Here is a 22,713-nt window from a genome sequence, read left to right as displayed (position 1 = left end):
CGAGGTCCCCGGGTAACCAGGGTAAACATCGGGTTGCTAAGCGCAGGGCCGCGCTTAGTAACCCGATGTTTACCCTGGTTACCAGCGTAAAAGTAAAAAAAACAAACAGTACATGCTCACCTGCGCGTCCCCCGGCGTCCGCTTCCTGACACTGACTGAGCTCCGGCCCTAACAGCCTGTGCTTTCACTTTCACTTTAGGGCCGGAGCTCAGTCAGAGCAGGAAGCAGACCCTGGGGGACGCGCAGGTGAGCATGTACTGTTTGTTTTTTTTACTTTTACGCTGGTAACCAGGGTAAACATCGGGTTACTAAGCGCGGCCCTGCGCTTAGTAACCCGATGTTTACCCTGGTTACCAGTGTAAAACATCGCTGGTATCGTTGCTTTTGGTGTCAAACACGACGATACACGGCGATCGGACGACCAAATAAAGTTCTGGACTTTATTCAGCGACCAGCGACATCACAGCAGGATCCTGATCGCTGCTGCGTGTCAAACTAAACGATATCGCTAGCGAGGACGCTGCAACGTCACGGATCGCTAGCGATATCGTTTAGTGTGACGGTACCTTTAGGCTTTACTGCTGGCTGACACAGGACTTATGGTAGTGTCACCTTTCCTTCTCCAGATGATCATTCTTCCAGACGTCCCAAACAGTCTGAGGGGATTCATCAAAGAAAACAATTTTACCTCCGTCCCCTGTAGGCCAATTCCTGCACTTCCAGCAAAGTTGTTTTCTGTGATGAAGCCTCTTCAGACTGATTTTCCTTGGGAGTAACGCATGGCCTATGTTCCTACTTAAACCAGCTTGGCAGTCTCCAATCAGACGCCTCTCATACAGCCAAATTGGATCTCTTGTTTTGTGCTCAGAAGGGGAAACTTCCCAAATCAGGTATTTGCAAATGGAGTTTCTGGTTTCTGGTTATCCTAAAGGTACCGTTACACTAAACGACTTACCAACGATCACGACCAGCGATACGACCTGGCCGTGATCGTTGGTAAGTTGTTGTGTGGTCGCTGGGGAGCTGTCACACAGTCAGCTCTCCAGCGACCAACGATGCTGAAGTCCCCCTGCAGCACTCGGGTAACCAGGGTAAACATCGGGTTACTAAGTGCAGGGCTGCGCTTAGTAACCCAATATTTACCCTGGTTACCATTGTAAAAGTAAAAAAAAACACTACATACTCACATTCTGATGGCGCGCTGCTGCCGAGAGCTTCCCTGCACTGAATGTGTCATTGCCGGCAGTAACAGCGGTGACGTCACCGCTGTGCTCTGCTTTACGGCTGGCGCTGACACCTTCAGTGCAGGGAAGCTCTCGGCAGCAGCGCGCCATCAGAATGTGAGTATGTAGTGTTTATTTTTTTTTTTAACTTTTACAATGGTAACCAGGGTAAATATCGGGTTACTAAGCGCGGCCCTGCGCTTAGTAACCCGATATTTACCCTGGTTATAAGTGAACACATTGCTGGGTCGGCGTCACACACGCTGATCCAGCGATGACAGCGGGTGATCAGCGACGAAATAAAGTTGTGGACTTCTAGCTCCGACCAGCGATATCACAGCGGGATCCAGATCGCTGCTGCGTGTCAAACACAACGAGATCGCTATCCAGGTCGCTGCAACGTCACGGATCGTTGTCGTTCTCGTTGTAACGTTGTTGAGTGTGAAGGTACCTTTAGACATGTGGCAAGGCTCGTTTAAAGGGTCAATATTGACTTTTAGGATTACTGCCCCCAATAGGTGGCACTATAGGTCAAGTCCCCTTCCTCTATGAAGAGGTAATTTGCATATTCAGTAAACCACGAAAAACATTTGATTAAAACATGGAAAAACATTGAAGCTGGAAAGTTTGTGAAAACCAAAATTTCTGTCTCAAAACTTTTGTCCGTGACTGTACTCTAGACGTCTGTTGGTAGATATTACTGATTACAATGTTTGCATGATGCCACTATGTAACAACTTGTATCCTCCGAATTGTTATATTGGTTTCTAACTCTGATTAATTACTGATTAGTTTCTTAATATGTGTCATATGTCTACCTAATGGTCCGAGCTCCAGTTTTACAATCTACAATCAATCCATATCTCTAGCTTGTGATACCTGTGATTACCAGTGAGGGGTGTCCTATACAGAGATGAGCGAACCCGAACTGTGAAGTTCGGGGTTTGTACCGGACGCCTGGTGTCCAATGCAGAACTCCAAAAACGGACTTCTCCCAGAAGTCCTTGTTACTGTTCGGAATTTGGATGCTTAATAAAGCTTGTTGAAAGGCTGCAGCACAGCCAATCAACAAGCTTTTAAGCTGTAGGCACTTCTGGTGCCATCACAGACATGCCAAGTATTGGCGTGTCTGTGATTGGCCAGCGCCACCTGTGACCCAGCCTATATAACCGCCGGAACACAGGTGGCAACGTGGTTCAAATGAGTGACAGTGTAAAATAAATAAATAAATGAAATAAACAATGTGAGGCCCCCCCCTATTTTTAATAAACAGCCAAGGGAAAGCAGACATCTGTGAACTGGCCAATATCCATGCACCTTCCCAGCCTATTAATATCAGCCGCCAGCTGACCTTTTTTTTTGGGCCTCCCCCACTTCATATGTAATAATCAGCAAAGCAGACAGATGGGGGCTGATATTAATAGGCTGGGAAGATCAATAGATATTGGCCCTTTTCCCAGCATAATAAGACCAGATCACAGCTGCCGGCTTTCACTTGGCTGGTTATTAAAAATAAGTGGGACCCCAAGTCGTTTGTTTTTGTTTTTTTCATTTATTTATTAACAAGTTAAAATCTGTGCTAAAAACATAGCGAGAGTTAATATGTATGTTATGGATTGACCCTAAGTTGTAGATACATCACCATTTTATCTTCAAATGTAACTGATCGTAACTATAGACGTCCATGACTTTATGGAGATCTGTTGTCCTGATCTCTTCTTCTCTCCCGCAGGGGTTTTTCATATTTATTTTTGGCTGTTTGCTTGATAAGAAGGTAAGTGGCCTTATGTCGTCTACTTTTACTCCTCTGATTTTACTTGCTGTATATTGTACTGATTTTCAGTTGTATTATGTTTTATGCTATAGTCATTCGTTACCAAGATCATCAATTCTTCACCTGTCCATCCTTTTCTTCTCTCCATCCTCCTTCCCCATTCTCCAAATTATATTTTTGGAGTTTAACCAAAGGTCTTGATCGTCTCTCCTCCATAATTTAGATTAAACAATTACAAGACCAATCAGATTAGACTAAACTACAAAGTAATTCAGACTAACTTTACTGCACTAGATACAATTAGACTAGATTAAATTAGGCAAAACTAGATTAAAAAATATGACATTAAACTTTTTTTTTTTACTACACTACTTGAAATAAAAATGAGACTGGACTAAAATAGACTAGATTACACTAGATTTATTAGTATAAAATAGATTAGACATCAGGCTGTGATTAGTTCAATTACACAAAACTAAATTAAAATGTATTAATCTAGACTGAAGTAGATTTCAGTAAAGCACCCTGGATTACCTTGGGCCAGAACAAAGCAAAATAAAAAACAGTTTAGACTATATTTATAGACAAGATGAGATTTACAGACAAGACTAAACTAAAGTAGACTATATTCAATTAGACTAGTTTAGAGACCAACAGAAGTGGACTGAGTAAAAAAAAAACATACTGAATTAGATTAGATGAGATCTGAAATATTTAAATAAATAGAAATAAGAATAGATATTGTCACGGATCCCACCGTGCTGCCACCAATATGTCACGGATCCCACCGGGATCACCACCAATCTGTCACGGTTTACGTGGGAAGATACCTTAATCATCCCCACCACTCACACCAATTTGTCCCAAACCGGGGTTGTCTGGTTGCCCCTGGTTCCTTCTGAAGGGGATTTATCTATATCCCGCTTCCCAGTTCCGGTTTGAAACTTGCAGCTCTCTGGCTTCCCCTTACCCTCAGGTCAGATTAGGTACTGCACCTAGGGTAATTAGTCGCCAGGAACGCTGCCTGCTATGTACTGGCTATAGGGCACGCTGCAGCGAGGGCGATATAACTACTCCCACACAGGCGGGAACAATAACTATCAACGCCACAGGTCGCTGCAAAGACGGCCGATTGCACAGGACAAAGTATGCTGCCACCAGCGCCGATTAACGGGTCAGGAGCCAACCCAAATCAGTAGCGTAATTCACTTCAGAGGACGCGACAGTTTGTTTAGAGCAAGGAGAGACAAGCTAGTAATTTTATATTTTATTCCAAAAAAAAGAAGGCAGTGTTTACAAAGTATAAAAAGATATTATAAAGAAGGCAAATCATGTGTACCATACAATTACAAATAAAATGGGATTAAAGTTGAAAAAAGCACTTACAGGTCATTCAGATCATTTCATTTCATGTCTGGCCATGGGCTGTGGAGGAGAAGGATGACCATATATCCAGATGCATCTGGAGCGCCCCATGGGGCTGTGGGGTACTCGGTACCGGGTCCTTCGGTTCACAGGGGGATGTCACGGTGGCTGACCTGGTCCATGGCCCTGGGACGTCCGTGTAAAAGGGAAAAGGTCTTTAACGGGAATGTTTGTGACACCACCTGTGGTATTCAGTCAGGGTGACCGACGCTGCTTTAAGGGGTCCTCTGGGGTGATGTTATGGCAGCTAGATGGTATACCTTCCCACAGGTGAAGTGTATCCCCAGGGCTTCCCGGTGTGTAGATGGTGGATGGTGAGAGGCACAGAGAAGAACAAGGACACATGTTTGCAGTCTCTTTGCCTTTACTGAAGACTTCAGCATCCACAGTCCAGGGCAACAGATCACAGGGCAGGCAGAGTCCGGCCGCTTTGGAGGCAAGTCCAGAGTTCCCTTGTCCAGGTGGAAATCAGTAGCCTTCCCTTGCGCTGCAGTGTTGTAGTTCCTTACTGCCTAAGGCTTCACATAATGTGAATATAATGTGTCACAATGCCACTCTCACGTCAGCTATTGACATGGTTGCCCCTCTCGTCCATGGCAGAGTGCGACTTATCTATAGACAACCTTGGCACAATAACACCACTAAAAAGCTCCGGCAAGTGTCCAGGGTTGCGGAGCGGCATTGGAAGAAAACACACTTGCAAGACGATTTCACTGCATTCAAACAGGCAACACTCACTTTTAAATCTGCTCTCACCTCTGCTAAACAGGCCTACTTCACAACCCTCGTATCTTCCCTATCCTACAACCCCAAACAGTTATTCAAAACCTTTAACTCCCTCCTTCGCCCCCCACTGCCCCCTCCAACCTCCCTCATCTCTGCTGAGGACTTTGCCACACAATTTAAAAATAAGATCGACCAAACAAGACAAGTCTTCATTGTTCAACCACCACAACCCCTTTGTATACCAGACCAATGCCCAAACCCCATAACATCCCTATCCAACATCACTGAGCGGGGGCTTAACTGTCTCCTCTCCAAATCGCACCTCACCACCTGTGCGCTCGACCCCATCCCATCCCACCTCCTCCCCAACCTCACCACCACACTTATCCCATCCCTAACCCACCTGTTCAACCTATCACTAACTTCTGGCACCTTCCCTTCTGCGTTCAAACATGCCACAATCACGCCTATCCTTAAAAAGCCAACCCTCGATCCAACTGCCATGTCCAGCTATCGCCCAATATCGCTGCTCCCATTCGCTTCCAAACTCCTGGAGCAGCACGTCCACGCTGAACTTTCCTCCCACCTCTCATCTAACTTGTTGTTCGACAATCTACAATCTGGTTTCCGCCCCCACCACTCAACTGAGACGGCCCTGACCAAAATCACTAACGACCTACTTACCGCCAAAGCTACTGGACAATACTCTGTACTCCTCCTTCTAGACCTGTCCTCTGCTTTTGACACAGTTGACCACTGCCTCCTACTACAGATCCTCTCTTCCTTTGGCATCAAAGATCTCGCCCTATCCTGGATCGCCTCGTACCTTTCCAACCGCACTTTCAGCGTCTCCCACTCCCACACTACCTCCTCATCCCACCCTCTCTCTGTTGGAGTCCCCCAAGGCTCTGTTCTAGGACCCCTACTCTTCTCAATCTATACACGGCTTGGGACAACTCATAAAGTCCCATGGATTCCAGTACCACCTCTATGCTGATGACACCCAGATCTACCTCTCTGGCCCAGACGTCACCGCTCTGCTGTCCAGAATCCCAGAGTGCTTATCAGCCATATCCTCCTTCTTCTCCTCTCGCTTCCTCAAACTCAATGTGAACAAATCCGAACTCATCATCTTTCCTCCATCCCACATATCTTCCTTACCCGACCTATCTATCGCAATCAATGACATCATGCTTTCCCCCGTACCGGAAGTCCGCTGCCTCGGAGTAACCTTCGACTCTGCCCTGTCCTTCAAACCGCACATCCAAGCGCTTTCCACCTCCTGTCGCCTCCAGCTCAAAAATATCTCAAGAATCCGTCCTTTCCTCAACCTTCAATCTACTAAAATGCTTGTGCATGCCCTCATCATCTCCCGCCTTGACTACTGCAACATCCTTTTCTGCGGCCTCCCTGCTAACACCCTTGCACCTCTCCAGTCCATCCTTAACTCTGCTGCCCGGCTAATCCATCTCTCTCCTCACTACTCCTCCACTTCTCCCCTCTGCAAATCTCTTCACTGGCTCCCATTCCCTCAGCGTATCCAGTTCAAATTACTAATACTGACCTACAAAGCCATCCATAACCTGTCTCCTCCATATATCTCTGAACTAATCTCCATATATCTTCCCTCACGTAATCTCCGGTCCTCCCAAGACCTCCTTCTCTCCTCCACACTTATTCGTTCCTCATCCAATCGCCTCCAAGACTTCTCCCGAATATCCCCCATCCTCTGGAATTCTCTGCCCCAACACGTCCGGTTATCCACCACATTCGGATCCTTCAGACGGAACCTGAAAACTCATCTCTTCAGGAAAGCCTACAGCCTGCACTGACCCCGCTGCCTCCTCATCACCACCGAAGCTACCGCCTCACCAACACCGGAGCTCCTGAAACCCCCAACCTACTGTCTCCTTCCCCTTAATCCTGCAGAATGTAAGCCCACAAGGGCAGGGTCCTCGCCCCTCTGTATCAGTCTGTCATTGTTAGTTTGTTTTCTGTAAGTGATATCTGTAACTTGTATGTAACCCCTTCTCATGTACAGCACCATGGAATCAATGGTGCTTTGTAAATAAATAATAATAATAATAATAATGTCCTCACAGATCTAGTGTCTTTCTCTCTGTCCCCCATATAGGATAGGACAAACCCCTATGATTGGTGGCTTGAGGCTGTTTATAGGGACTCTAGCATGACAGGGCCTCCATTGGTTGCCACCGTGCCTCCTGGGTGTAGGGCGGACAGGTAACTTGCAATTAGCTGTCCAGCCGGTCTCTAGAACAAGGCATAAAGGTCGTTACTCCCTCGGTGTGCCAGCTACCGGGGTTCTGTGCCTCAGAAGGAGGCAGCCTGTGCAGGGCTGGTCCCCTTCTGGTATCCTCTCCTTTGCTACGACTTCCTTCATGCTCACTGCAATACAGTTCTGCCTTCGATGTCTCTTCCCAGGAGCTGCAGCTCTGAGAGCATGCACAGCTCCGTGTCCTTTCTACTTCGTTCACTGACAGGATCCCACCCCTGTCAGGGTCCAACTAACTGAGCTCAGCTCAGCCAGCAACTGACTAACTTTCCCTACAGGCGGCCAGTTTTACCTATCTGGGGAGTGACCTAATAAATAGGAGCAGAAGCTCCCCCTGGTGGCCTGGAGTGTGAAATGTGTTGCATGTTTGTGATATCTGGATGCAGTTATCCTTCTTTGCCTCCAAACGTAGCATCACTCTCCCCGAGAGGAAAGCAATACCACTGCGACGACCAGGACCCTGGGGCGCCGCACATCATACATCTGACCAGCAGCTACACCCCAGACAAAAGACTCCAGAAAACTGCTCGCTTCACTACTTGTTTCTTAGCCTAAAACCCAGGCACTCCCCCTGCGGTGACATCACTTAGGGGCAGAAACCTCCCCTTTTCTTAGAATATGAAAACTATTTTTTGGCCCACAGCGTGTCGGTTCTCTGTTCTTGGATGTATCAGATCTCAGTGTGCGCGATAATACACAATCAAATACCTCATGTTCCTGACAGATACTATTAAATAAAACTACTCAACCTAGATTAGGTTACCTTTGGTGTCTGTGCTGCCTCTCTGATTAATGCTCCCCTTGCCCGGACTCTTGGCAGGTTTGTTGTTGTGCCATGTTCTTTCCATTTGATGATAAAGGATTTGATGGTGCTCTGGAGAATCATCAGAGATTGGGATATGTTTTATAACCAAACCCTGACTTGTATTTCTCAACAACTTTGTTCCTGCCTTGTTTGGAGAGCTCCTTGGTCTTCATGGTTCTGTTTGGAGATCTCATTGGTCTTCGTGGTGCTGTTTAGAGGTCCCCTTGGTCTTCATTGTGCTGTTTGGAGATCTCCATGGTCTTCATGGTGCTGTTTGGAGATCTCCTTGGTCTTCATGGTGCTGTTTGGAGATCTCCTTGGTCTTCATGGTGCTGTTTGGAGATCGCCTTGGCCTTCATGGTGTCGTTTGGAGAACTCCTTAGTCTTCTTGATGGTGTTTGGTGATCTCCTTGATCTTCTTGGTGTTGTTTGGAGATCTCGTTGGTCTTCATGGTGTTGTTAGGTCTTCGTGGTGTTGTTTATAGATCTCCTTGGTTTTCATGGTGGTGTTTGGAGATCTCCTTGGTTTTCATGGTGGTGTTTGCAGATCTCCTTGGTTTTCATGGTGTGGTTAGGTTAGTTGTGCCTCTTCTTAATGGTGTTAGGCTGGTTTCACACTTGCGTTTTTATCTGCATGCGTTTTTAAAAAAAACGCATGTGTGAAAAACGCATGTAAACGCGGTAAAACGCATGCGTTTTTTAGACGCATGCGTTTTTATAGAAAAACACAAGAAAACACAAGAAAACACAAGAAAACCCTAACCCTAACCCTACCCCTAACCCTAACCCTAAACGTGACTGAAATACGTGGCACTGAAATACGTGCAACTGAAATACGTGGCACTTAAATACGTGGCACGTGGCACTTAAATACGTGGCACGTGGCACTTAAATACGTGGCACGTGGCACTTAAATACGTGGCACTTAAATACGTGGCACGTGGCACTTAAATATGTGGTACTTAAATACGTGGCACTTAAATACGTGGCACGTGGCACTTTAATACGTGGCACGTGGCACTTAAATATGTGGCACATGGCACTTAAATACGTGGCACGTGGCACACGTGGCACTGAAATACATGATACGTGGCACTTAAATACGTGGCAATGACTGTCAGAAAATGTTCATTAAACGGTTAGGGGTGAGGTTAGGGGTAGATTAGGGTTAGGGTTTGGATCCCTTTATCACCTTGATGGTGGTGGGTGGCTTTTCAGTGTGTTTTCTGTTTTTTTTCTATAAAAACGCATGCGTTTTTAACGCAAACAAACGCATGTGCTTAAAAACGCATGCGTTTACATAGACAGCAATGCATTTTTTTGCCGCGAAAAAACGCATGCGTTTTTTCGCGGCAAAAAAACGCGCAAGAAAATACTGCAGGTAGCATTTTTGAAAATGAACGCATGCAGACAAAAAACGCATGCGTTTGAAAACGCGACCAAACGCATGTGCAAAAAAACGCATGCGTTTTCAATGTTAAATATAGGGGAAAAAAACGCATGCGTTTTTTGTGCAAAAAACGCTGCAGACAAAAACGCAAGTGTGAAACCAGCCTTACAGACTCTGAGGCCTTTCAGAAATGGTAAAAGTGTATATATTGACAGACCATGTGACACGTAGATTGCACACAGGGAGACGGGCGTCCTGTCACTAAGCATGGGACTTATGAAAGGAATTGCTTGATCCAGAAATTTTTAGAGACTTCATTGCAAAAGGGGTGAATACATATGCAAATGCCAATTTTTAGCTATTTGATCCCATACATTTAATTTTTGTCTATATTTTTCTCACTTCACCAACTCAAACTATTTAGTGCTGCTGATGCATCACACAGAAATTGAATCACAAAGATACTTACACACAGGTTGTAATGTAACAAGATTGGTACAACGGTAAGGTGGGGTGAATACCTTTGCAAATATATGACATTAGTTTATATATGTCTACCAGGACTACCTAGGCTAGACTAAATTACTCTAGATTAAGATAAATTATAATAGTTTACACTAGACTATATTAGTCTAGATGAGACTGGACCATATTAAACTAAACTAGACTAGATTAAAACTGACTAAATCTGGCTATTTCGACTACACTAGATTATACTAGACTTTATTAGAGTAGACCAGACTAGACTACACTGGTCTGTATTACATTATATTAGACTACACTAGATTTGACTATATTAAAATGCACTAAATCTGGTTATCTTGACTACATTAGATCGGATGATATTATATTACATTCGACTATATTAGGCAAGATTACACTAGACTAGTTATCATTATCTTGTGTACACTTGATAAAAGAAGGTTATACTACACGACATTAGACTCAACTATATGACATTAGACTGGACTGTACTAGATCAGATTATATTTGACTAGATCTGATTCTTGACTGCACTTGATAAAATAAGCCTAGTCTACACTAAAATAGACCAGATTATGTAAAGTAGACTAGACTACAATAGTCCAGACTAGACTATATTAGAAAATAATAGATTTCACTAAAGTAGATTACACTATATTTAATAAAACTAGACTACATTAGGTCATACTATTTTAAATACCCTGTATTATAGTAGCCTACATTAGTTTAGACTAGATTGTGCTAGATTAGACAATAATATATATATATAGCTTTTTTATTTATACTATTTTAAACAAGACAAGACTACAATCAATTGATCTCTAGGCTATAATAGATTTAACTAGGCTATAACACATTAAACTAAAGTATTTCAGATTAAACTTATTTAGACTAGAATACAGTAGATTAAACTAGACTATTTTAGATGAAACTAGATTAGATTAGACTACCTTTTATTAAATTATGCAGAAATAGTTAGAATTTAGGACAGAAAGAAGGACCATGGTCTTTAATGTGGGGAACTCCCAGTACAATTATAACAATGAAAAATAGTCAGCGACACAGGCCATGGAGAGATGTTAGTATGAGGGCAGTTCAAAAAATGTATTATGATGACATCGTATGTTGATGTGCCTGTGCGAATCAACAAAAGCCCCGACGCGCGTTGTGCATTGGCTCCCTCGGGAGGAGGGGAGGCAATATATTTTTCCTTTTATCCTTATATAATTTTCTTTTTTTGTAATTTTTAAAATGTAAAAGATGAAAATATATTTATTTTCTTTTACTAAAATACAAAAGAAATGTGTCATCTTTAACTTTAGGCTTTTTAGAGATGATTTCATCTTCAACTTGCTTAACTGTTCACATTAACAGTAATTTTGACCAGAGGTGCACAAATGTTTACATGTTTATTTTAATTGAACTAAATGAGACTAGATTATATTAGACTAGAGTATATTGGATTAGATAAGAATACATTAGATTACAGTATATAGTGTATTCTTATCTAATCCAATATACTCTAGTCTAATATAATCTAGTCTAATTTAGTTCAGTTAAATAATCAGGTCTAGATTACACTGGCTTGTAAAAGTTTAAATTAGAATAAACTAGACAACAGTAGTTAGACTAAACTATATTTATTAGACTTAAGGTACCTTCACCACACGAAACGACTTTGTAACGATATCGCTAGTGATCCGTGACGTTGCAGCGTCCTGGCTAGCGATATCGTTTAGTTTGACATGCAGCAGCGATCAGGATCCTGCTGTGATATCGCTGGTCGCTGAATAAAGTTCAGAACTTTATGTGGTCGTCCGATCGCCGTGTATCGTTGTGTTTGACAGCAAAAGCAACGATACCAGCGATATTTTACACTGGTAACCAGGGTAAACATCGGGTTACTAAGCGCAGGGCCGCGCTTAGTAACCCGATGTTTACCCTGGTTACCAGCGTAAAATGTAAAAAAAACAAACAGTACATACTTACATTCGCATCCCCCGGCGTCTGCTTCCCACACTGACTGAGCGCCGCAAAGTGAAAGTGAAAGCACAGCATAGCGGTGACGTCACCGCTGTGCCCTGCTACTGCCGGCGCTCAGTCAGTCAGTCACTGCAGGAAGCGGACGCCGGGGGACGCGAATGTAAGTATGTACTGTTTGTTTTTTTACATTTTACGCTGGTAACCAGGGTAAACATCGGGTTACTAAGCGCGGCCCTGCGCTTAGCAACCCGATGTTTACCCTGGTTACCCGGGTACGTCGGCATCGTTGGTCGCTGGAGAGCGGTCTGTGTGACAGGTCTCCAGCGATCAAACAGCGACGCTGCAGCGATCGGCATCGTTGTCGCTATCGCTGCAGCGTCGTTTCGTGTGAAGGTACCTTAAGTTAGATGAGACTATATTAGATTAGAATACACTAGATCATGTCATACTTGACCTGATTGTTTTAACTGCGCTATACTAGATTACACTAGATTAGGCTATATTAGATTAAACTAGACTATATTAGATCATATTATACAAGACCTGATTGTTTAACTGCACTAGATGAGACTAGATTATATTAGATTAGACTGCACTAGATTGTACTAGTCTATAGGGGATCAGACTACACCACATTAGATTAGACTAGACTATTAGATCAGACTACACTAGATGAGACTAGATTATATTAGATTAGACTGCACTAGATTGGACTAGTCTATAGGGGATCAGATTACACCACATTAGATTAGACTAGACTATTAGATCAAACTACAGTAGATTAGACTAGACTATTAGATCAGACTAAACTATATTAGACTAGACTATTAGATCAGACTACACTAGATTAGACTAGACTATTAGATCAAACTACAGTAGATTAGACTAGACTATTAGATCAGACTAAACCAGATTAGACTAGACTATTAGACCAGACGGCACTAGATTAGACTAGACTATTAGATCAGACTACACTAGATTAGACTAGACTATTATATCAGACTACACTAGATTAGACTAGACTATTAGATCAGACTACACTGATTACACTAGACTATTAGACCAGACTGCACTAGATTAGACTATTAGATCTGACTAAACTAAATTAGACTAGACTATTAGATTAGACTAAACTAGATTAGACTAGACTATTAGATCAGACTACACTAGATTAGACTAGACTATTAGATCAGAATACACTAGATTAGACTAGACTATTAGATCAGACTAAACCAGATAAGACTAGACTATTAGACCAGACTGCACTAGATTAGACTAGACTATTAGATCAGACTACACTAGATTAGACTAGACTATTATATCAGACTACACTAGATTAGACTAGACTATTAGATCAGACTACACTAGATTACACTAGACTATTAGACCAGACTGCACTAGATTAGACTAAACTATTAGATCAGACTAAACTAGATTAGACTAGACTATTAGATTAGACTACACCAGATTAGACTAGACTATTATATCAGACTACACTAGATTAGACTAGACTATTAGATCAGACTACACTAGATTAGACTAGACTATTAGACCAGACTGCACTAGATTAGACTAAACTATTAGATCAGACTACACTAGATTAGACTAGACTATTAGATCAGACTACACCAGATTAGACTAGACTATTAGATCAGACTACACTAGATTAGACTAGACTATTAGATCAGACTACACTAGATTATATTGCACCATTAATTTCATGGTGCTGTACATGAGAAAGGGGTTACATACAGGGTTATAGATATCGTTAACAGTAAACAAATTTACAATGACAGACTGGTACAGAGGGGAGAGGACCCTGTCCTTGCGGACTTACATTCTATGGGGATCAGACTACTCTAGATTAGACTAGACTATTAGACCAGACTATACTAGATTAGACTATTAGACCAGACTACACTATATTAGAGTAGACTATTAGACCAGACTATACTAGATTAGACTAGACTATTAGATCAGACTACACTAGATTAGACTAGACTATTAGACCAGACTATACTAGATTAGACTAGACTATTAGACCAGACTATACTAGATTAGACTATTAGACCAGACTACACTATATTAGAGTAGACTATTAGATCAGACTACACTAGATTAGACTAGACTATTAGATCAGACTACACTAGATTAGACTAGACTATTAGACCAGACTATACTAGATTAGACTAGACTATTAGACCAGACTATACTAGATTAGACTATTAGACCAGACTACACTATATTAGAGTAGACTATTAGATCAGACTACACTAGATTAGACTAGACTATTAGACCAGACTATACTAGATTAGACTATTAGACCAGACTACACTATATTAGAGTAGACTATTAGATCAGACTACACTAGATTAGACTAGACTATTAGATCAGACTACACTAGATTAGACTAGACTATTAGACCAGACTATACTAGATTAGACTAGACTATTAGACCAGACTATACTAGATTAGACTATTAGACCAGACTATACTAGATTAGACTATTAGATCAGACTACACTAGATTAGACTAGACTATTAGATCAGACTACACTAGATTAGACTAGACTATTAGACCAGACTATACTAGATTAGACTAGACTATTAGACCAGACTATACTAGATTAGACTATTAGACCAGACTACACTATATTAGAGTAGACTATTAGATCAGACTACACTAGATTAGACTAGACTATTAGACCAGACTACACTAGATTAGACTAGACTATTAGATCAGACTACACTAGATTATATTGCACCATTAATTTCATGGTGCTGTACATGAGAAAGGGGTTACATACAGGGTTATAGATATCGTTAACAGTAAACAAATTTACAATGACAGACTGGTACAGAGGGGAGAGGACCCTGTCCTTGCGGACTTACATTCTATGGGGATCAGACTACACTAGATTAGACTAGACTATTAGACCAGACTATACTAGATTAGACTAGACTATTAGATCAGACTACACTAGATTAGACTAGACTATTAGACCAGACTATACTAGATTAGGATATAGAGCACAAAGAATGGTATATAGCAGCATCATATCAATCAGTGTTCAATAACACTATTAATCCAAATCATGACTGGATCTTTGGTCGTATTTGGGGTTTCCAGATCCCCATTTACGCTAGATTAGGCTAGACCATTAAACCAGACTACACTAGATGTAATTAGACTTCATTTAATTAGTTTAGCTTAGATTTGCTCATGTTGGAGTAGATTAAGTCTAGACTAGAATTACAAATATTTAGTGTAATGTGCATTTTATGTTCCAGGTGATGGATATGATAAAGAAGAGGATGTCAAAGACCCCCATATTCAGCAGCACGGTAAGCTAGATACTGATACAATGTCAGACCCGGGGGGCTTCCGAAAGAAATAGCAATGAGTGAATATTATAGATGTGCACCCACCTCCCGCCAAGTGCCACATTTCACGCCAGTGGTGGTTGGAGGTGCGCTTGTATTGATATTGTTTCTCATACTGATATTTTTGTGACACTTTCCTCCAGGCTACAACCGTCAGCTCCTATTAAGGATCCAGGAGATGGTAAGTGAACCTCAGCATACCACCCCCCTAAAATAATGCAGAGGTGGACGTCCAGAAAGATCCAGAGATGCGACCAGCTGTGGTTGGCATCCAGGATGCTGAGGTACAGGAGACCAGTTGTTGCCTGTGATTTGTAGGAAACTTCAAGGTCCGAATTGATATTTTACTAGAACATTGACCTCAGTGTTTCCTCCATGTCACCGGCTGGACAGGGCCAACTAAGGGCCGGTAGTGTGAGGGCCCTAACAAAGAGCTCCTGGTGTCTCAGCTTCCTGGAAGTCCATGAGTACAGTGTGAGGACAGGTGGTTCGTTAGTGCAGTTATTTCTGAGGTTTTTGGTGGTGTTAGACCTTAAAATAAAAATCCATGATATGTCTATATTCAGCAAAACACCCACCCCTTCACCATCTAAAATCCCAATCCCTAAAGTAAAAGACCCTCCACCCGTGAGCTGTCGTCCTTTCCAGTATTTGTTAATATCGCAATATCTGTGATCAAAGGTCGGAAATTTCTTAATCAAAGTCCGCTTCTCTTTTCCATATGACCCATATCTACCAAATAAGGAACTTGATGCTCCTTTCCCCATCACTGATATAGGACATAGTGAGCAAACATTGGGGTGTCAGGCTTAGTGGCTACAGACTAAACTGAAATTAGATTAGACTAATGTAGGTTAGAATAGATTAGTCTAGACTACACTAGATTAAACAAGTTTATACTCTACTAGAGTAAGTTGGAATAGATTAAACTAGAGTAGGATAGACTACAATAAGTTAGAATAGATTAGACTAGACTAAAATAGGTTAGAGTAGATTAGACTTGACTAAAGTATATTAAAATAGATTAGACTGGAATATATTAAGATACAGTATGATATAATTGCTTAGGCTAGACTAGAGTAGGTTAGAATATAGTAGACTAGAGTAAATTAGAATACATTATACTAGGGTAGGTTAAATAGATTAGTATAGACTTGCTTAGATTAGAATATATTACACTAAACTAGAGAAGGTTAAATTACTCTAGACTAGTGTTGAGCGATACTTTCCGATATCGGAAAGTATCGGAATCGGAAAGTATCGGCCGATACCGTCACAGTATCGGAATCCAATCCGATACCGATACCCGATCCCAATGCAAGTCAATGGGACGAAAATATCGGAATTAAAATAAACCCTTTATACACTTGTAGGTTCATTCTACATGAAGGAAAACAACTAAGAATAATGTAGGATGTATTGGGGGACGTGGCGGAGACATTAAAGGCACAGAGGTTTAGCCCAATCTAATAGAATAGCAGGATTTTTTTTTTTTTTTTATGACGTTCGGCGTTAGAAAGAATTTGACTATGTTATTTTTTTTTTTTATGTCAGATATTGATGTTTCACTACTTCCACGCCCTTCACCTTCTTTTTTACTTCTCCCACGCTTTCTTCTTCATTATCCTCATCATCAGCTTCTTTGACATCAACTTCTTCACCTTCTTCATCTTCTTCTTCATCTTCTACCTATTATTTTTTGGGTTACATTGTTCATATTCTTTTTATTTTACTATTATCTTCATCATATTCTACTTCTTCATCATATTCTTATTTGTGACAGGCATTCCCGTAGTTGTTATCTATAAAAGTTTGAAGATTACACCTTCCGTTCTGCCTGTCACAAAACAGTTACATTTGTCCGCGTTCAGTTTGGCCTGCAGCATCAGGCTTTATCCAGGGGCACCACGAGGAGGAACGGACTCACCCCCATACACTGCTTAGTCTTCTTCTGCTTATAATTTACATAATATTTTTTGCTCTGATATTTTGTGTTATGCTTAATGTCCTTCTGCTCTTTGTTCTGCAGCCTCTTGTTCTTCTGCTTCTCGGTCTTCCAGGTCGTCGTCGTCTCCAGGGTCGTCGTCTCCGGGGTCGTCGTCATCGGGGTCGTCTCCGGGGTCGTCGTCATCGGGGTGGTCTTCAGGGTCATCGTCTCCAGGGTCGTCGTCATCACGGTGGTTGTCGTCTCTGGTGTCGTCGTCATCTTAGGGGTGGTCTTCCGGGTCATCGTGTTTAGTCTCTTGAACTTGGAAATGCAGCAGAAGGTACAAGAAGGCTGAGAGAATGCCGAGAACCAGCTGATGGAACTGGAGCTCAGATGGCTACCCGAAGGTCCAAGAGCCAATGGAACGACCGAGGACCAGCTGACGTTACTGGAACCCGGTTACTAAGCAGGAGGTACCCGTGCTGAAAGCACTACCAAGGACCACCTGACGTTGGTGGAACTCAGATACCCAGAGGGAGGCACCTAAGCCAAAGGCTCTGCCCGGAACCAGCTGACGGTACTGGAACCAGGATGGGGAGCAGAAGGTACAAGAGCAAAAGACACTGCCGAGAACCAGCTGACGGTGCTGGAACCCGGATGGGTAGCCGAAGGTCCAAGAGCCAATGGAACTACCGAGGACCAGCTGACGTTACTGGAACCCGGTTACTAAGCAGGAGGTACCCGTGCCTGAAAGCACTACCAAGGACCACCTGACGTTGGTGGAACTCGGATACCAAAGGGAGGCACCTAAGCCAAAGGCTCTGCCCGGAACCAGCTGACGGTACTGGAACCAGGATGGGGAGCAGAAGGTACAAGAGCAAGTGTCTGCGTGGCTTTTGCAGGACACGATGCCGGCTGCACAGCAGGGGAACAGCTGGCGGTGCTGAACCCCACTGACACATTGGCTGGTGTTTTTCTCTGTGCAGCTAGCACATCTGGGCCCCAACTGGCGGTGTGTTAGAGCCCAGGGACAGCAGGAGAAGGAGGAGGAGCAGGAGCAGGGGGAGGGGAGTGTAGGCCGAAGCCTGCACTGGCGGCAGCTTTGGGTGTGTTGTGTCTGCGTGGCGGTCGCAGGACACGTTGCCGGCTACACAGCAGGGGAACAGCTGGCGGTGCTGGACCCCACTGACACATTGGCGAGGTGTTTGGCTCTGTGCAGCCAGCACTTCCGGACAGCAACGAGCGGTGTTGTAGCCCGGGCTCTGCAGGGGGAGCAGAGTGTAGGCCGAAGCCTACTTGAACCAATTTCAAAGGTAACCTTTAACCCCCCCTCAGGGGTTAGAAAGTAGAAGAGCCACAGCTTATGCAGCAGTAGTGCTGCGCAAGTCAAAGGTTGCTCTTGTAATTTTTCTCCTTGCACACGCTGAATGGAACACGTATAACATTTAGCCCTTTATACAGTCAAACTGTGTAATGGAGGCGAGAGTTCCCTTTGTAATGAGACGCAGCACAGATGTCAAGAATCCCACCTTGGTGCTGGGTGCAGCCTCCTGAGCGTTGTTATTTGCTGTACAGGAGTCTGCGCTGTCGTGTTATCCCCTGGCCTAGCGCCGTTAGCGCTGCCCATCTTCTGACATCATTTAATGTCGGCCGTTGCGGTTCGCGATGACCATGAATCCCAGCCCCGCAGTGTCTTAACATTGTTAAAACACTGCGGGGCTGGGATTCAGGGCCTGGCGCAGCACATATGTTCGCCTCTCACACGCGGGTCCTTACACCCGCTTCAGACTGTGCGGCGTCATCTGATCCCTTATCGCATGCCACGGCCATGAAGCCGCACAGTCCGAAGAAGGCGGAAGGAGAGGAGGGACAGGCGAACTGATGCACTGATCCTGCCCATCAATCACACCCTCGCAGTCCCAATAAATAAGACACCGAGGGGCGTTGTGTGGGTCAGGGCGGCCGCAGAGGCGCAGCCAGCCAAACAATGATGCCAGAAGACGGGCAGCGCTACCAAGGGGGTTGCAGCGTGTCATTACAAAGGAAAGTCACACCCCCGGGACGGTTAAATGGTCACACAGAGGACACATTTCAGACGTGTTTTCAGTTCCACATGTGCGAGGAGAATACGTTTATGAGCCACCTTGCACACATGCAGCATTACCGCTGTACAAGGTGGCTGGATAACGTAAAAACGCCTGGGGGAGGGGGGACAGGTTCCCTTCAATTTCAGTTCTTGTGTCTGCGTGGCTTTTGCAGGACACGTTGCCGGCTGCACAGCAGGGGAACAGCTGGCGGTGCTGGACCCCACTGACACATTGGCTGGTGTTTTTCTCTGTGCAGCTAGCACATCTGGGCAAAAACTGGCGGTGTGTTAGAGCCCAGGGACAGCAGGAGGAGGAGCAGGAGGAGGAGGAGCAGGGGGAGGGGAGTGTAGGCCGAAGCCTGCACAGGCGGCAGCTTTGGGTGTGTTGTGTCTGCGTGGCTTTTGCAGGACACGTTGCCGGCTACACAGCAGGGGAACAGCTGGCGGTGCTGGACCCCACTGACACATTGGCGAGGTGTTTGGCTCTGTGCAGCCAGCACTTCCGGACAGCAACTAGCGTTGTTGGAGCCCGGGCTCTGCAGGTGGAGCAGAGTGTAGGCCGAAGCCTAATTGAACCGATTTCAAAAGTCACCTTTAACCCCCCCTCAGGGGTTAGAAAGTAGAAGAGCCACAGCTTATGCAGCAGTAGTGCTGCGCAAGTCAAAGGTTGCTCTTGTAATTTTTCTCCTTGCACACGCTGAATGGAACACGTATAACATTTAGCCCTTTATACAGTCAAACTGTGTAATGGAGGCGAGAGTTCCCTTTGTAATGAGACGCAGCACAGATGTCAAGAATCCCACCTTGGTGCTGGGTGCAGCCTCCTGAGCGTTGTTATTTGCTGTACAGGAGTCTGCGCTGTCGTGTTATCCCCTGGCCTAGCGCCGTTAGCGCTGCCCATCTTCTGACATCATTTAATGTCGGCCGTTGCGGTTCGCGATGACCATGAATCCCAGCCCCGCAGTGTCTTAACATTGTTAAAACACTGCGGGGCTGGGATTCAGGGCCTGGCGCAGCACATATGTTCGCCTCTCACACGCGGGTCCTTACACCCGCTTCAGACTGTGCGGCGTCATCTGATCCCTTATCGCATGCCACGGCCATGAAGCCGCACAGTCCGAAGAAGGCGGAAGGAGAGGAGGGACAGGCGAACTGATGCACTGATCCTGCCCATCAATCACACCCTCGCAGTCCCAATAAATAAGACACCGAGGGGCGTTGTGTGGGTCAGGGCGGCCGCAGAGGCGCAGCCAGCCAAACAATGATGCCAGAAGACGGGCAGCGCTACCAAGGGGGTTGCAGCGTGTCATTACAAAGGAAAGTCACACCCCCGGGACGGTTAAATGGTCACACAGAGGACACATTTCAGACGTGTTTTCAGTTCCACATGTGCGAGGAGAATACGTTTATGAGCCACCTTGCACACATGCAGCATTACCGCTGTACAAGGTGGCTGGATAACGTAAAAACGCCTGGGGGAGGGGGGACAGGTTCCCTTCAATTTCAGTTCTTGTGTCTGCGTGGCTTTTGCAGGACACGTTGCCGGCTGCACAGCAGGGGAACAGCTGGCGGTGCTGGACCCCACTGACACATTGGCTGGTGTTTTTCTCTGTGCAGCTAGCACATCTGGGCAAAAACTGGCGGTGTGTTAGAGCCCAGGGACAGCAGGAGGAGGAGCAGGAGGAGGAGGAGCAGGGGGAGGGGAGTGTAGGCCGAAGCCTGCACAGGCGGCAGCTTTGGGTGTGTTGTGTCTGCGTGGCTTTTGCAGGACACGTTGCCGGCTACACAGCAGGGGAACAGCTGGCGGTGCTGGACCCCACTGACACATTGGCGAGGTGTTTGGCTCTGTGCAGCCAGCACTTCCGGACAGCAACTAGCGTTGTTGGAGCCCGGGCTCTGCAGGTGGAGCAGAGTGTAGGCCGAAGCCTAATTGAACCGATTTCAAAAGTCACCTTTAACCCCCCCTCAGGGGTTACAAAGTAGAAGAGCCACAGCTTATGCAGCAGTAGTGCTGCGCAAGTCAAAGGTTGCTCTTGTAATTTTTCTCCTTGCACACGCTGAATGGAACACGTATAACATTTAGCCCTTTATACAGTCAAACTGTGTAATGGAGGCGAGAGTTCCCTTTGTAATGAGACGCAGCACAGATGTCAAGAATCCCACCTTGGTGCTGGGTGCAGCCTCCTGAGCGTTGTTATTTGCTGTACAGGAGTCTGCGCTGTCGTGTTATCCCCTGGCCTAGCGCCGTTAGCGCTGCCCATCTTCTGACATCATTTAATGTCGGCCGTTGCGGTTCGCGATGACCATGAATCCCAGCCCCGCAGTGTCTTAACATTGTTAAAACACTGCGGGGCTGGGATTCAGGGCCTGGCGCAGCACATATGTTCGCCTCTCACACGCGGGTCCTTACACCCGCTTCAGACTGTGCGGCGTCATCTGATCCCTTATCGCATGCCACGGCCATGAAGCCGCACAGTCCGAAGAAGGCGGAAGGAGAGGAGGGACAGGCGAACTGATGCACTGATCCTGCCCATCAATCACACCCTCGCAGTCCCAATAAATAAGACACCGAGGGGCGTTGTGTGGGTCAGGGCGGCCGCAGAGGCGCAGCCAGCCAAACAATGATGCCAGAAGACGGGCAGCGCTACCAAGGGGGTTGCAGCGTGTCATTACAAAGGAAAGTCACACCCCCGGGACGGTTAAATGGTCACACAGAGGACACATTTCAGACGTGTTTTCAGTTCCACATGTGCGAGGAGAATACGTTTATGAGCCACCTTGCACACATGCAGCATTACCGCTGTACAAGGTGGCTGGATAACGTAAAAACGCCTGGGGGAGGGGGGACAGGTTCCCTTCAATTTCAGTTCTTGTGTCTGCGTGGCTTTTGCAGGACACGTTGCCGGCTGCACAGCAGGGGAACAGCTGGCGGTGCTGGACCCCACTGACACATTGGCTGGTGTTTTTCTCTGTGCAGCTAGCACATCTGGGCAAAAACTGGCGGTGTGTTAGAGCCCAGGGACAGCAGGAGGAGGAGCAGGAGGAGGAGGAGCAGGGGGAGGGGAGTGTAGGCCGAAGCCTGCACAGGCGGCAGCTTTGGGTGTGTTGTGTCTGCGTGGCTTTTGCAGGACACGTTGCCGGCTACACAGCAGGGGAACAGCTGGCGGTGCTGGACCCCACTGACACATTGGCGAGGTGTTTGGCTCTGTGCAGCC

The 22,713-nt window shown here is 45.2% G+C and overlaps 1 protein-coding gene across 3 annotated transcripts in view; it reads left to right on the top strand.

The window, feature by feature from the left end:
* Positions 1 to 22,713, top strand: part of LOC143810238 (adhesion G-protein coupled receptor F3-like) — a 41,957-nt gene that overhangs the window by 3,353 nt on the left and 15,891 nt on the right. For 2 of the 3 annotated variants that reach the window (XM_077293105.1, XM_077293106.1), the window contains exons 2-4: positions 2,956 to 2,997; positions 15,393 to 15,446; positions 15,629 to 15,666. In XM_077293105.1, the coding sequence (XP_077149220.1) occupies positions 2,956 to 2,997; positions 15,393 to 15,446; positions 15,629 to 15,652 (120 nt within the window). In that variant the 3' untranslated portion in view covers positions 15,653 to 15,666. The remainder of the gene's footprint in view (positions 1 to 2,955; positions 2,998 to 15,392; positions 15,447 to 15,628; positions 15,667 to 22,713) is intronic. The other variant, XM_077293104.1, reaches the window with a different exon arrangement.

This window comes from Ranitomeya variabilis, chromosome 2 (assembly GCF_051348905.1).
Source record: "Ranitomeya variabilis isolate aRanVar5 chromosome 2, aRanVar5.hap1, whole genome shotgun sequence".
Classification (NCBI taxonomy): domain Eukaryota; kingdom Metazoa; phylum Chordata; class Amphibia; order Anura; family Dendrobatidae; genus Ranitomeya; species Ranitomeya variabilis.
The sequence above is the reverse complement of the archived record's forward strand: the minus strand, read 5'-3'. Positions and strand labels throughout refer to the sequence as shown.